The sequence below is a fragment of the Centruroides vittatus genome, unplaced genomic scaffold (assembly GCF_030686945.1).
Source record: "Centruroides vittatus isolate TY-2023 unplaced genomic scaffold, ASM3068694v2 contig_487, whole genome shotgun sequence".
NCBI classification, from domain to species: domain Eukaryota; kingdom Metazoa; phylum Arthropoda; class Arachnida; order Scorpiones; family Buthidae; genus Centruroides; species Centruroides vittatus.
In genome coordinates, this window is record NW_027122275.1 from 2,493 (window position 1) to 17,745 (window position 15,253).

At 31.1% G+C, this 15,253-nt stretch overlaps 1 protein-coding gene across 1 annotated transcript in view; it reads left to right on the forward strand.

The window, feature by feature from the left end:
* The first annotated feature begins 968 nt into the window (after positions 1 to 968).
* The window catches only part of meigo (Solute carrier family 35 member B1 homolog meigo), a 29,951-nt gene continuing 15,666 nt past the window's right edge, over positions 969 to 15,253 (forward strand). The window contains exons 1-2 of the mRNA XM_067273711.1: positions 969 to 1,386; positions 11,419 to 11,516. Of these exons, the coding sequence (XP_067129812.1) occupies positions 1,226 to 1,386; positions 11,419 to 11,516 (259 nt within the window). The 5' untranslated portion in view covers positions 969 to 1,225. The remainder of the gene's footprint in view (positions 1,387 to 11,418; positions 11,517 to 15,253) is intronic.

Consider the following 15,253-nt stretch of genomic DNA (forward strand, 5'->3'; position numbering starts at 1 on the left):
GCGTCCTTTAAATGTATTTAGATTGTCCGTTTACAGTTCTGACAAAACTTTGAAATTGTAGAAGTTCGTAGCTAGAAAAAATATCCAAAAACGCTTTTCAGAGTGAGAAAATATCAGCTCTTGAGTCTTTTTACGTTATTTTATTCATGATTCAATCTTACAATCTTAAGAGTTAGAGCAGTGTTACTCAACCTTTTTTTTTTCTCGGGCCACATACACATGATAGTTATTACACGCGGGCCGCAACATAACGATTATAATAATAAACTTAGATAATTTCTCACTCACCCTAGAAATTTAGTGTGACTGTTGATGTTGTGAACATTGTTTTCACAATTTCATTTAAATTAGGCTTGTAACTGCTGCATGCTACTCGTAAAACGGCATCTAGGTGTGAATCAGTAAGCCGATTTCTATATATATGTTCTTTGCATATTTCATTTTTGAGTATGACGTTTCACGCAAATTCGTTGATGCGAACAACGTAAAATTTGAGCACATTTTTTTACGGAAAGGATAAAAGGGACTTAGCAGTGTGAACGAAGTGACCGAATCTGTTTTTTGCCACAAAAATTTCAAAATTTTTATTATAACTGCATTGTTTACGGGTCACGTCCGGGCCACTCACAAAAGCTCAGTGGAGTTAGAGCATTCTGTTCTATACATTACCGTATTCATTTTTTAATGTAAAAATAATTCATTTATAAGTAAGGTGTCTATCTAAAAATTTAATTTATTTTCATTTTTAACTAATAGTAATCACTCATAATGCGCAATCACGTTCAGAAAATACCACAAATCGAGTTCCCGCTGTTGGCGCTGTTTACCGCAGTGGCATAATTTAGAGCTAATGCTCGTAAGGTTGTACAGTACACGTTTGTATCAGTAGCGCCATAGAAAAAATGTTAACAAAATGTTAAACAGAAGAAATAACGATGTATACATAAACAATTTACAAATTAAAATAACCTTTAAAATAATTATTTTCGTACGACAAAGAATTAATGACACTGTCTACATTCGTTTGGATTCGGACCAAAATCTAAATATATAATTTCAAATCCCGTTTACGTCACACTACCGACTTAATCGACCATTGAACGATAGGCGTTTAAACTAAAAGTAGAAACGGACCAATTGGATTAAAGCACGTCTTGTACGTAGTGTTCAATGTGTTTCTCTCAAGATGACCCGAGAGAGTAACCAAAAAAACATAATGTCATGAATGTCCATGAGATTAATTCCAACAAAAATCGAAATAATTAGAACTTCTTCCGATCTCAGTGACTTAAATCATTCTGTAAACATGTCTTCTCAAAAACTACTCTTTTATGCTGGCGGAATATTCGTCTGCTATTTCTATTTTGGGATTTTACAAGAAAAAATGTAAGTAGTCACCTTTTTAAAGGCATTTTTATATCACTAAATATTACCGTAATTGTCATTATGTACTTAAGTTTGCTTACAGAATAATAATATGTCATGAAGGGAAGTTTTCTTTAAAATTTTTACTTCAGAATTTTTATTGTTACAGTTTTCATGGTAAAACAGCTATACAAATATGAACAAATACTTATTTAAAATCACAATATTCATCTATTACTGAGCAATATTAATTGAATGAACTGTATAGTATAAATCTAAATATATTACTTTAATGAATTAATATTTTTGTTAACTCTTACATTAAACACTTCTTTATCATTGCCTTTTCCGGTGTTTATATGGGGTTGGCATTAACTTCTCTAATACGTTTCCTCCATTTCTCCCTATCAAGGTCTTCTCTCTCTGATTCAAGTTGTCCTCCACCTTATCTTTTCAATGCAGTTTTGGTTTTCCTCTTTTCCTCTTTCCTTTTACTACCAGTTTTCCGATCCTCATTTCAACATAACCTTCACTTCTTTGCTCTACTTGGCCAAACTGTCTCAACCTGCATTCTTGCATCTTCCTGATCAAGGGGCCCACCTTAACAGAACATCTAATAAAATCGTTCCCTATTCTATCCTTCCTTGACTTCACACTTCCATCTCAACATTCTCATTTTTGCCACCTCCATCTTCCTTTCTTGTGCTCTTGTTATTGTTCATGTCTCAGCCCCGTATAACATTGCAGGTCTAACAACTGATTTGTACAATTTATCTTTCAGCTTGCAGCTAACTTTCTTGTCGCATAACATACTGCCCAGTTTCCTCAATAAAATTATTGAGCAATTATTCATAGATGCCATTTCAATAACTGTAATGATAAAAGAATGTGAGCAGCTGATTAATCATGAGTTTTTCAATAAAACAGATGAATAATATTCTTCATTGCATTCTATATATGAACAGTACACAAAGATATCTTTAGCTTAATTTACAATAAATGTTTTTTCCAATTTTTACATTTCTCACAATGAAAATAGAATTTTTTTTTTTGTTTTAAATAATAGGAATCCCCTGAACAGAATACTAGTTTTTCACTTGATAATGGAATTAAAATGTGAAGTTATTAAATGAAATACTCCTTTTAAAATTATTAAATTTTCTGTAAATATTAGCTGAAAAGTTTTTAAAATCTTAATTCTCAGATATCCTTCTTAGCTAATATAATATAACACTGAACATTCTAAAACATTTTCTTTTCTGTCTCCTTTCTCTGTATTCCCCATAATTTAAAGAAGAGGCTTGATAGCTTTCCAGTTCTTCATTTCCCCTTCTGATAAGTTATTATACAAGAAAAATTTGGATCCTTCAAATGTTTTTAAATCAGAAATGAAGCAGTTCTGTAATGTCCTTAATCATTTTGAATCTTGTTTTAAACCCTTTGACTTCTTCACGTTTTCTTGAAAATTCAACTATCACACTTTAACTTCTTTCATGATGAGTTATCAGAAGGGAAATAAAGAACCAGATGACTACCAAAGTTTATTTAGTTAGCCTTATTTAGTTAGTATAAACTCAGCCTATATAGTTAGGCTGAGTTTATACTCCAGAAAAGTGACCAGTAAGACTGCATTAAGCCAGAACAGGCCCGCATTAAGTTTTCATGTACCCCGTACAGAATTCCCATCGTAACACAGCAAAGCAAATGGAATAGTAACATAACTACCAGAATGTGTTTCCATATAACATGCCAAATTTCAAATGCCATTTATTTCAAGGTACATTTTTTTGATTTCTTCATTAAAAAAAATGTAATTAAAGAAGAAAAAAAACAACTTCTGGCAGAATCAGTGGGTTGCACATTCATTATATAGCAGGGGTGGGCAAGCGAACTTTGAGCATTTGCCTGACAATTTAGGGGAGTTGACACACAAATCTAGTAGCTCGAATACCGGAGAGAATTTAAGCACTGTCATCAGAGAACAAAACTTACAAAATGACTCATCAAAACATTGAATCATTGGATCTCTCTATCTAAATTTCAAATGGGTTTCGGAGAGTAAAAAACTCTGTAATTACGTCACACGGTAGAGTATTTTAATTATCATAATAGCGACGAAAGAAAACATTCCAAGAACTCCGATAAATATTACAATCTTATCTGCTGTAAACGAAATTATCTAGGGACAATTACTGTCCTAATCCACTTGTGACCCATAATTTAGCGACTGCATTGACACACCCCATGCTACCGAGACGTGGTGGGATTTGCTTGTCAGCTTAGATGACTTGAATACCGGTTTAAGTTCGACTTGGAACTATTTTAACAGCACCGTAAATAGGAATTTAATTGGTAAAACCGTCGGGGGGAAAGATCCCGTAATTAAAACCATTCTTGTTATAAAATGCGACAAGACAAATCAACATTAGAGCAATAATAGGGCTATCCATCCACATCTTAAATTAAACACTAGTACTAAATATTACATGTGTCATTCTCTGTAGTAAATGTTAGGTTAACTTCTCCATAAGATATGAGATATATATATATATATATATGTTAACTGTCAAAAGTATTTTGTTCAAAATTAACATATTCTAAATTAAATAAATCGGCAGTCGGCAACCTTTCTTACCTCACAGACCACTAAACTCACAATTTTGAATCCCATGGACCACTATCGTGAATTTTTCAAACAATACAAAATCTGTAGAATAATGATCATAAATGTTCAATTTTATTATATCAATATGAAACTCAGCTGTTTAATTATAACAAATTAATGCAAGCCTAAAGTTCATTGCTGCTTGTTTGAAATGAATCCTTAGTGCTTTTCCACAAAGGATGACAATTGCGCTCACAATATTGTTTATTGTTCATTATTTATTGATAACAGTCACTTTATATTTGGTTTTAGATTCGAATAATAACCCCCAATGAGTGAAAAAAAGCAACTAAGCAATTTGCATTTCTTTTGTAATCCTTTGCGTAACCTTCAGTTGATCAATGTCTAAATTTCTCCACAGACCACCGGTTGCCGACCGTTGAAATAAATGATGCTTATATTTTAAAAAATTATGAATATTTTCTAAACATTAAAAATATTTATTTTAATGATTTTCATATGTCAAAAAATAAAAATAATACAAATTTATTCTGTTTCCTGTTTCAGGTTTTACATATTTCTAAATTTCAAACAATGAGATTTTAAATATCATATATAGAATATTATAAAAATTAGAGAATGAATTTAATTAAATGTCATTAATACAATATATAAAAAATAAAAACAAATTTATTTATAGATATTAAAGGAAAATCACATTTTCAAGTGACAGATAATTAAAAGGAAAGTTATTGTTAATGTTTGTTTAGTTTCAGTTTTAATTTTGAAATGTATACAACTTTTTACAAATGTAGTAATGTTTCAATTATTCAACATTCAGTATTTTGCTTTATTCAACAATGTACTATTCACATTGTTGTTTTGTGTACTTGCATACTATTTTTTTCCATTATTCTTTGTCAGTATATCTTATACTAGAAGTGTAACTTCATTTGTTTATCTGCTAACAATTTATATTTGTACTCTACATTAGATGACTGTGAGCTATGTTATTTTTACAATAACATTTCTCTCTTAGTATAATCTTATGATTTGAAAAGCATTACAAGTGAACAGTGAAATAAAATGATTTTTCCAATTGAATAATTATTAATAAATAGAAATGTTGCACTTATGCTGGATGTAATTTTAAATCTGATTTGCTTTACTCCTCACTGTAATATAAAAAATGATCAATTTAAAATTAAAATATAATATCTGATAATTCACAAAAATAACCTGAAAATATATTTTTCAAATTTGTATATCAAATGGTAATCATGATTATTGTGATTAACTAGCCAAGTTGATATGTATTTCAACTGTATAAAGGCTGAAATTTTGAAATGTTTATTTTATAAAATACACTTATTGTTTTTTATCTGTGTATTTTATTTAGTTATTTCATTCAGTTATCAGATATTTTAAATTTTATAAGATGTAAACAAAATATAAATGCAAATTCTGAAAGTGTATAAAAACTTGATTAAGTAGAATTGATGACAACAGATGTTTTATATTATAATATATGAATATGTATAAGTATAAAGAAATATTTTTATAACTGTAACATTTACATTAAATTTAATTGTTTTAAAACATAAGATATGAATATTTTTCCTATAGTTTTATAGTCAAGACAATTCAATAATTTGACTTTAATATATAAAAGTGTTGAGTTTTTGAATTTGTCTGTTATTTAGTTCAGTATTTTATATGCAAACTTAACTATGCTATGACATTCAATATTAATTAACGCATTAAATATCCCATTTTATATATTGCTGTAAACAAGTGTAAAAACTAATCAAAGTCAGGCATATATTCTATTCTGTTAGAAAACACAACGTCTGGGGTATGCACCCACTACATAGGACAACCACAAGAATGTTGTCTAACCACATTTCTGAGCACCAACATTCCATTGTGGTAGGGAGGTGTGACACTGAGCTGTCCAGGATGGTGCTACGACACCACCACACCCCACTGTGGGACTGGGTGGTGATGCTCAGGCACTGTGAAGAAGGGACCTAGTGTACATTTGGGAGGCCTTCTTCACCATATTGTTCATCCTCATGCATCACCCCGACCCTTGATTTGCCCACAATACGGGTCAGTTTATACAATATTTATACTGAATTATTGAGGAAATAATGGCAAGAAACACTGCAGTCTGTGCATATTCAGTACAGACAACAATTAGAAGCATACATAGCACATATCAGCAACAAGGTAACATATTCTTTCTTTCAATACTTAGATTGCTTTAATTTAATGAATTGAAAGATAATTATATAGAACAAAGCATAGAATATTTAAAATACAAGCAAATTCAAGTTTTTCTTTTTCAACTTTATGAAATTTTTAGAAACATTTTCAATCTGATTGGTTGAATCTGCAGATATGGAGTGCTGACTATATATACTTATGCAATCTGTTATAACATGAGGTCCTTCTAATGACAAAATATTCTCACCTATGGTCTAACCCAGGGGTCTCCAACTTAGGGCTGTGGGCCCCCACAAAACTTGTTTTCACTGACATGCTTTATTATTGACATTTGACCTAGTTTGAAGCGTATAAACTTATGAAAAGTGAACTAAATCTTGAATTAATTGACTAAGAATTAACAGATCTTTCTATAAATGATTTTTATAAAAATTATTTAAAGGAAATTTGTTAAACTTTTACAAATCTCTGTCAAAAGAGAATTTTAAAAGTCTTAAAAGATTTGTATGGGATATAATCTATTTTTACTTCTATGTAACTTTGCTTGGTGGCTCAGACTGGTACTGAGATATTAAGACCAGATTAAGAAAGGGAGAATTGTAAGGCAGTCTGTCACAAAACATACAAAATGAGAAAAAGCAATGATCCAAGGAAAATTTTTACTTAATGCTGCTGCTGATGATGATGATACATTATGATAAAATATAAACTATAAATATGTAAAATAAAAATATATCAAATAAAACTGTCATAATTTTTGGAAAAAAAATATTTCAACTGTGATATATTTTCAAGATACTCTGTAAGCACAAAAACAAAGAAAATGAATTTTTAATGAATGGATAATAAAAATGTTTAAATTATAATTTCAATTAAAAAAAATAAAACTTTTACCTTAAATGTAATTTATATAAGTTTTATATATTTAATCATTTTATTGCAATTTAAAGCCAAAGTATTACATTTCCTGTGTTTATGGCTATAGGAAATATCCTGTTATTGACATATTTTTACATTTATCTGATGTTTATTAAAGTCAAATATATTATTTTCTCCAACATTCCCAGTAAGATGAACCTGTATTTGTACTGCAATATAATTAGATGCCTTTTTATCTAATTTTAGACTTACATAATAACAAACTCTTCAAACCTGTTACCGGTGCATTCTCCTACTTGTACACAACTGCAACCAACTTAAATATCTCCTGGAAGATATTTACGTTGGTCATTTCACAAAGCACATAAGTCAGATTGGAGTATCATTGTATCTTCTTTCTGTCAAATAAAAAGATTTGCCAAAAGCAGATAGTAAAATGAACCAAATATTACTTCAGATAGTGTTCAAAGAAAGACATTCTGGAAACAATAGGATTTAGATAACTTTGATTGTGATATGATTAAAAGAACATCCATGTTTTCTACATCAGATAGAAGAAAGTCCCATCAGTTCCTAAATTATGGTCTGTAACTATTCTGGACCTGGAGGGATGTTGACAATAAAATAAAGATTATACCTTAGTCTCCAGCAAGAATTTTAATTAAACAAAAATGTTTTTGACCAAAGTTTATAGGCCTTCATCAGTTGTGCAATATAGTAAAACAAAATATTTATTAAAATTCTTGCTGGAGACTAATTTTAAGATGTGATCTTTATTTTATTGTTAAATTGCTGCCTGTCTTAAAAGTAAAGATAAATTTTCTTTGGAAAAAAGAGATGCACCGCTTAAAAGTATTTATTTTCTTTTAAAAGCAGTCTTTTTACACAAAAATATTTCCTTCTGTATATGAGCCCATGGACCTGAGAGTGGGCCTGAGCTAATTTTGTGCAAAATTACAACTTTGTAATTTAATTTCTTAACGTCATTGTTAGATAAAAACATCGCACTAGAACGGATCGAATGTCATTCTCTATAAACAAACGGAGAGGAATTTTAACAATAAGATGCCGAAAAGAAAACATCTCATTGTGAAAGAGGGACAGCTGCAATCAAATGTCATCGAAGCCAATGGAAGAAACCTATGCTCGCACCTGGGAATTAACCTTCGACTCCATCAACAGTCAATCGTGTGATCATTTTCCCAGGCCAATAGGTATAAAAGGTGGAGACACCGAAGTTCCAGGCGTTCATCCCATACAAAGTCGGAAGGAAGGGTTCGTCCCACACAAAATCAGAAGGAAGGTGTTTGTCCCATACCACGTACAAAAGAAGACGACTCCACATCCAGAAGTTAATTAGTGCCAAGGGAAGATGACAACAAGGTGCCAAGTTTAATGGACTTCCATGAACGGACAGCCCCAGTCCATGCAAGTCGCCAAAGAGAAGACTCCCATGCACCAGCTTATCAACTTTGAATCCCTCTCTCTCCAATCAAACAAACATCATTTAATCGATCAACGAATATTGAGGTATCAGTAGATTATTGTAAACTCTCTCTCCACGATTTTAGCACCCAAGTTAGGTCAATAGGTCAAGCACGGGAGCTTGAATTGAAACCTTGTTACTCCACTGGATAGGAGTATATGTAATCACATCTAATTGCATTTTCTGTAGAAATTAGCCTAATTAGTAGAATTGTATATGTCATAAAGTTAGTTATATAATAAACTTTTATTTTGTTATGTTTGTTAACCTGTCTGTCTTTTTCGGACATCCGAAAAACCTATTGACTTACTCAAAAAACCTCCCCACTTGAAATTTAGCCCTCCTAAAGCCATCCAACCAGACACTGAGATCGGACTTTACCAGCCCATGCTGGTAAGTGGTCAGAAGGGACCCCTGGCCCTCGGCATACACATGTATCTGAAAAAGTGCCACCCCATTTTATAAATGGATCTGTTTTGTCCATGTAGGTCTACTTGTGTTGATAAGTTGACTAAACAATATGATGATATTTGAAAAATAAAAATTTTATTCAGTGCAAAATACAAAGCAGTAAAATAAGGAATTTAAGTCTATGATATTTATTTCAATCATTATTAGAACAATATATCAGGTTATAATACAATTAAAATAATATTTAAAATATATATTATATTTGTATTCACATAAAACGTCAGGATTTTCTGTATTTTTTTCATATGCCCTAATTGCAATACAGTAGAGCCAGCATCGATTATCTGAATATTGATCAACCAAAATGTCAAATAACTGAAAGCTTTCCAGTCAACAAATTTAAATTTCTGCTAGTGCTGTGGCGCTGCAATCTTTGGCTATGTCTTGGGCTACTCCAATATTCTTTTTGTTGGTGTGCATGTTTTAGCTGGCAGCACTGGCACAACCATGAGAGGGTACTTAAGGACATGTCAGGATTTGAACGAATTTCAACATGGGATAGGTTATTTTTATTTTTATTTTTTGGTACCTAATCGGTTATCCAAAAAATCAATTTTCTGAACAACCCCAGTCCCCAATTGATTTGGATAATTGATGCTCTACTATAATAGTATTATTATATGGGTGTTTTTTTGTGTGTCAATCTGTTTTCATTTAACAAAATGATTTTTGTTACAGCATTTGCATTTTTTCGTTTTCTATTTTTATTATCTTAATGGAAATAACCTGCAAGTTATTCAATATCTTGGTCAAAGTAACTAATAAGTTGTTGAAGTAATTTGCTAACAGATAAACAATGCATTCTTTGCACAACTCTAAACCTGGAATGATACATAAATAAACGATAATGTCCTCCAAAAACCAAAAACGGTGCGTTATGTTATATAAACAAAATTGTCACAAACATTTTTGAACATAAAGTTCTTTATCGGTTTCATTTCGAACAGCTCTTTTGAAAACTGTTCCATCGAATGCTTTTTGCAATTTGTCCATTTCTCACCTGATTTCTCACTTTATGTTCGAAAACGTTTGTGACAATTTTGTTTATATGACATAACGCACCGTTTTTGGTTTTTGGAGGACATTATCGTTTATTTATCACTGTGTGTGGTCGATGTGATGCATAAATACATAACAACCAGTATTTGTTAGCTATATGAAAACATACCTCCACAATTAAAATAATTATATTTTTGAGACATGTTAAGATGATGTTTAGTACACAATAATATAGATATTTTGTCTGAAATATAGAATATCTTTGAAATCCACAAATCTTGCCACTGTTATAATAATAAAAGTTCTTTCACATTGCTTGTTAAGATAACCAACTGTTTTATTTATCAAAAAAGTATTTTCAGCTTCTTTTGAGCCATTTTCAGTTTTACTACAAACTTGTTTTAACAAACATTCAAAGAGATAACTTTACTTATGTTAGGAGAATTTTTACATAAATACTGCAATTTATCAGTTAGTTAACCACTCAGCAGTGAGGGACGTATATATACATCGAGGGCGATCGTGTGGCAGTGGTGAGGGACATATTTATTCGTTAAATTCTTTTGGGGGGGTATCACCAAAAACTAGCCAAAAACTACCGTGAAAAAAAATTTACATAAAAAATGAATTATGTAACAATAAAAAAAGACTTTTCTTTACTAGACATAACTGTTTACAAAATCTTTTTCCGAAACGGTAATGAGAAAAATCGCGTGAAAAAATACTTGAAAAATTTCCCAGGTATATTCTCCACTACTAAGGGATAGCACCATATCTGACTATCCCACTGCTGAAAGGTTAGGATATTATCAAACTTACACAGAAACATATTATATGAAATTGGAGTTGCATAAAATTATTCATTATAGCAACTAAAACTCTTCTTTATGAAATTTTTTAATTCTATACTTGAAAATAGGTTTTAATGTAATTTAGAAACACTATCCTGAACTGGTTATATGTAATATGACTTTCAAACCTAATTTTTTTGTATGTGTTGTTTTTTTCTTTTGTATTCATTTTTAGTTCATAGCTTATTACTACATTCCTACACATGCAAAATTCATACACAATGAACGTTATTTAAATTCTGTTTTTTGTTCAATTTTCATTCTACCAGTAGAATCTAAAGATGGCCTTTGTAAAGGTTGAAAATGTTTGTTCTTCAATAAATGTTTTTGTTCTTCTCACTGGATTTTAGGTTTGGAAGTGTTGTTATATTTAATATAATTAATTGTAGTTATTTTTAAATTGAACAAATTAAAAATTTACAAAATTAAGCCTGAATATTAAGTACATTGTAAAGTATTTCTTAATACATTTTTCACAAGTACTATTAAGAGTCATATTTCGATAATGTTTAAAAATTTATCGCATTTTTCAGAACTCGAAGTAAATATGGTGATGATGATGAAAAATTTACCTTTACACTGACTCTTGTATGCTTTCAATGTATTATTAATGCAATATTTGCAAAAATAAGTAAGTAAATTCTTTATATTTTATATCTAAATATATCCTAGATTGAAATGTTAGGAAAATCTTGCATGTCTATTTAATTGATAAATACAAAGACTACACCCAAACAAAAGGTATCTCACTTGATTTTAGACTCTGTCATTCTTTGAATATAATAAAGGAAAAACAATGAATTTTTTTTACAAAAATTAATTTTTGTTAAATCATGACATTCATGAACATAAATAACACAATAAAAATACAAATGCTTGAATAAATTTTAAAGAATATATTTAAAAAATAAATACTTGAAGAAAGCGTAAGTGACCAAAAAACTTTGAACACCTAGCATTGATTGACAGAAAATATCTTGAACAATCACCTTTTGCTTGTATTATTGCATTTATATATTCATATATTCACACATTGCCTTAATGAGAACCTGATGCTCATCTTGAATTATTTCATTTCTGACTTCCTGCATTTTTTGATGTAAACCAGTCACAGTCTGGTGAAGTTTTTCTGCAGAATTATATTCATGTTTCCATATAAATTTTCAATATGAGAAATTCAACATATTAATGTTGTTATTTGCATTAATATGCTCATCATTTTGATAGTATGGCTATTTGCACCATCCTGTTGGAAAATTACATTTGGGTTCTGTAATTTTTTAGGTATGGAAGAAGGATTTATTGATATTTTTCTGCATTCACTATTTCATTGGTAATATACAGAGTGCTGACACCTTGAGCACTCATGCAACCCCATTCCACAATACTTGCTGGAAACTTGGTTGCAAAATTAAGGTACTCGAGATAAAAGGATGCATGTCTTTTCCAGATCATCTTTTTGTTGCTTCTGATGCAAACCTCAAACTTGGCTTCATTGCTGAAAACAATGTTGTTCCACTGATGCTGCATCCAATTTTGATGTTTATTTGTCTACTTCAGTTGCTTTTTCATTTGAGGCTTAGATGACACTGGGTTTTCTTTAGCTGGAAAGAAAAAAGATCACTCAAATTGGAATTTAGTGGCTGATGTTGACTAATTAATATCCCTTCAGTTATGGTATTTTATATCTGTTTACAAGATCTACATCTAATCCATTTATTAGACTGGAGGATGATCAGCATCTGGTAAAGATGCAATTTATACTTCAGATTTTAACATTCTGGTGCATATTATTTAGTTTGCCTGAATATTTTCAAATGCTCCTTTGTAGGAAAACTGGCAAGTGAACAGCACAATACTTACATAAATAAATTCTGTATTAAATTTTTTTTATAATTTGATGTTTATTGTATGTATTTATTTTTGTTAGTTAAATAATTATGAGGATCTTTAGGAATCAGTATATGAGATGTGCCACATATGACATTAATAATGAATGACACTTGTGTTACATTCCAAACAAATGTTCAAAAATCAAATCCTGGTTTTGAATACACTTTAAGTTAAGTCAATCAAACTTTACATCACTTTGACTTGCATCCCTATCACTATTTGCATGTTCAACATTTCTTTTCGGGAGAAGCACTGCTGTGATGAGACCCAAATTTTGTCATTGAGTTACACAGTGGTCATCACCATTAACTCAGAGAAACAGCATGATGTTTGGAAACGTCATAAAGTGTATTGAAGTTGAGTTCAAGTTTTGAGCATTTGCTTTGAATGTAACATTATTCACTATTATTGTTGTATGTGAGCAACTTTCATACAGCTGTATCTCTGAAACTACTGAGAATAATATCTGTTTATATAATAATTATCGTTTACAATGACCTATACTATTGTTCCTCAAGATACTTTCCTCTCCTCCTGACTCACCCTGTACAATTGCTTTTTTTTTTCCAACTATCATCTCACACTTCATAACTTGTAATGATTATCTGCATACCTACCCATCCATATCTGCGTTACATAATTTATAGACACACCTATGCATATAAAACCAAGTATAATTTTTAAATTGTGTTATTGGCTATGCATGAGACAGATACTTGGGATAAAAAGTTACAGAATATAAAAATTTTAATTAAAAAATTACTTTTTAAATTTTTTAAAATAAAGACAAAATAGAATACACTGTAATGAAACTAGATATGTAGCTATTATTATTGTCTGGAATAGAAATCATTTTCATCTCAAACGACTATAAATACAAAAGTTAGGAAAATATTCACAAAATATATAACTATTCTCAATATATATAAATGGATTATGACAAACGTTTAATTTAAAATGTGATGTAAATACTTTAAATCATTGGTTAAATTGTGGAAGCAAGAAAGCAATAATGGTAGCACTTCCAGTTTGTTATAGTACTATGTTAGACTTGTATGATCGGCAGAATATAGAGCAGGGATGGGCAACCTTTTTCTATGTAAGAGCCACCTTTAAAACTTTTTGAATTGATGCAGGCTGCACACAAGAAAAAAGAAAACAAAATTGAGTAAATCACAATTATTTATTTATATATACAGTGGTGCCTCGTATAACGTACGCCTCGAATAACGGACGCTGCGAATAACGGACGCTGCGAACAACGGACTTTCTGTTTGGCCGTTACGTGACTCGAGCAACGGACTGGCTGCGAACAACGGACTTTCCGGCATAATTGGTGACTGGTCCATGGGTGCGTTCTTTAATAGCGGTCGCTCTGCATCTCCGCTACTACGGGAGTGCGCTGCTGTTTGTAGGCATTTAGGAACGACGGTGAAGGAAAGAAAGATGGCGGCACCCGCGCTATCGATAGTATCGTGATGGAGAAATCTATAATTTTAAACTATGAGCTTTAAAAGGCAAAAGAAAAGTCCCAATTGTAAAATTTAACCATAAAACCCGAGCATTCAAAATAGCCTCGAAAAAAATTTGTAAAGACACTTACATCACCGCGTGCGCTAACTCGCGCTTTCACAATTTCTAAATTCTCATTCATAAAACCACATAATGGACCCGGAATCGAAACTATCTGAGCCATGGAGGACGCCATGTTGCTTTCCACCGTAAACTACTGCTACAAGCGGCCGTTTTTGCCGTTTGAAGGCGCGCACTCCCACTGGAATTTAGGAACGCGTTCCGCAGGAATTTTTAAACGGATGTCGCTCGCGCAGAGTTACGCGGAGAAATAAAAGAACACACCCCATGTTCATTTTTTTATGATACAGTACAGTTATTTTATGCTGCGGAACGAATTAGATGTTTTAACATGTATTTCTATGGGAAAATGCGTTTCGTATAACGGACGTTTCACTTAACGGACGTGCACCTGGAACGGATTAAGTACGTTATATGAGGCACCACTGTAATTATAAATTAACATAAGTATACTTAATTTGACCCCTGTGACTGATGTGAACATAATATATGAAATACTTCATTGAATATTAGTCACTGCTAGTTTTAAGTTAGTTTTGTTGCAGATTTGTTAGCCAATTTCTTGTTTTACTTCTACTAAATTTTTACTAAGTTGTAAAAAATAACATTAAAATTTTGCTGCATACTTTAAGTTTTGAAATTGATATGCTGTATATCTCGGCGGATAAGACGACCTTCAGATAAGACAATGTATAAATTTTCGTCGAAGTTTTATAGTTTTAGCATATATCTGTCCTATAAGACGACCCCCAAACTATCAACGGCCTACGAATTTAGTTTAGATCAGCAATCATTATCTGAATAATAATACTGTATAGCGTATATGGAATTATGTCTTATTTGTAATTTTTCGAATGAACAAATTTTATTTTCTTGCATCTG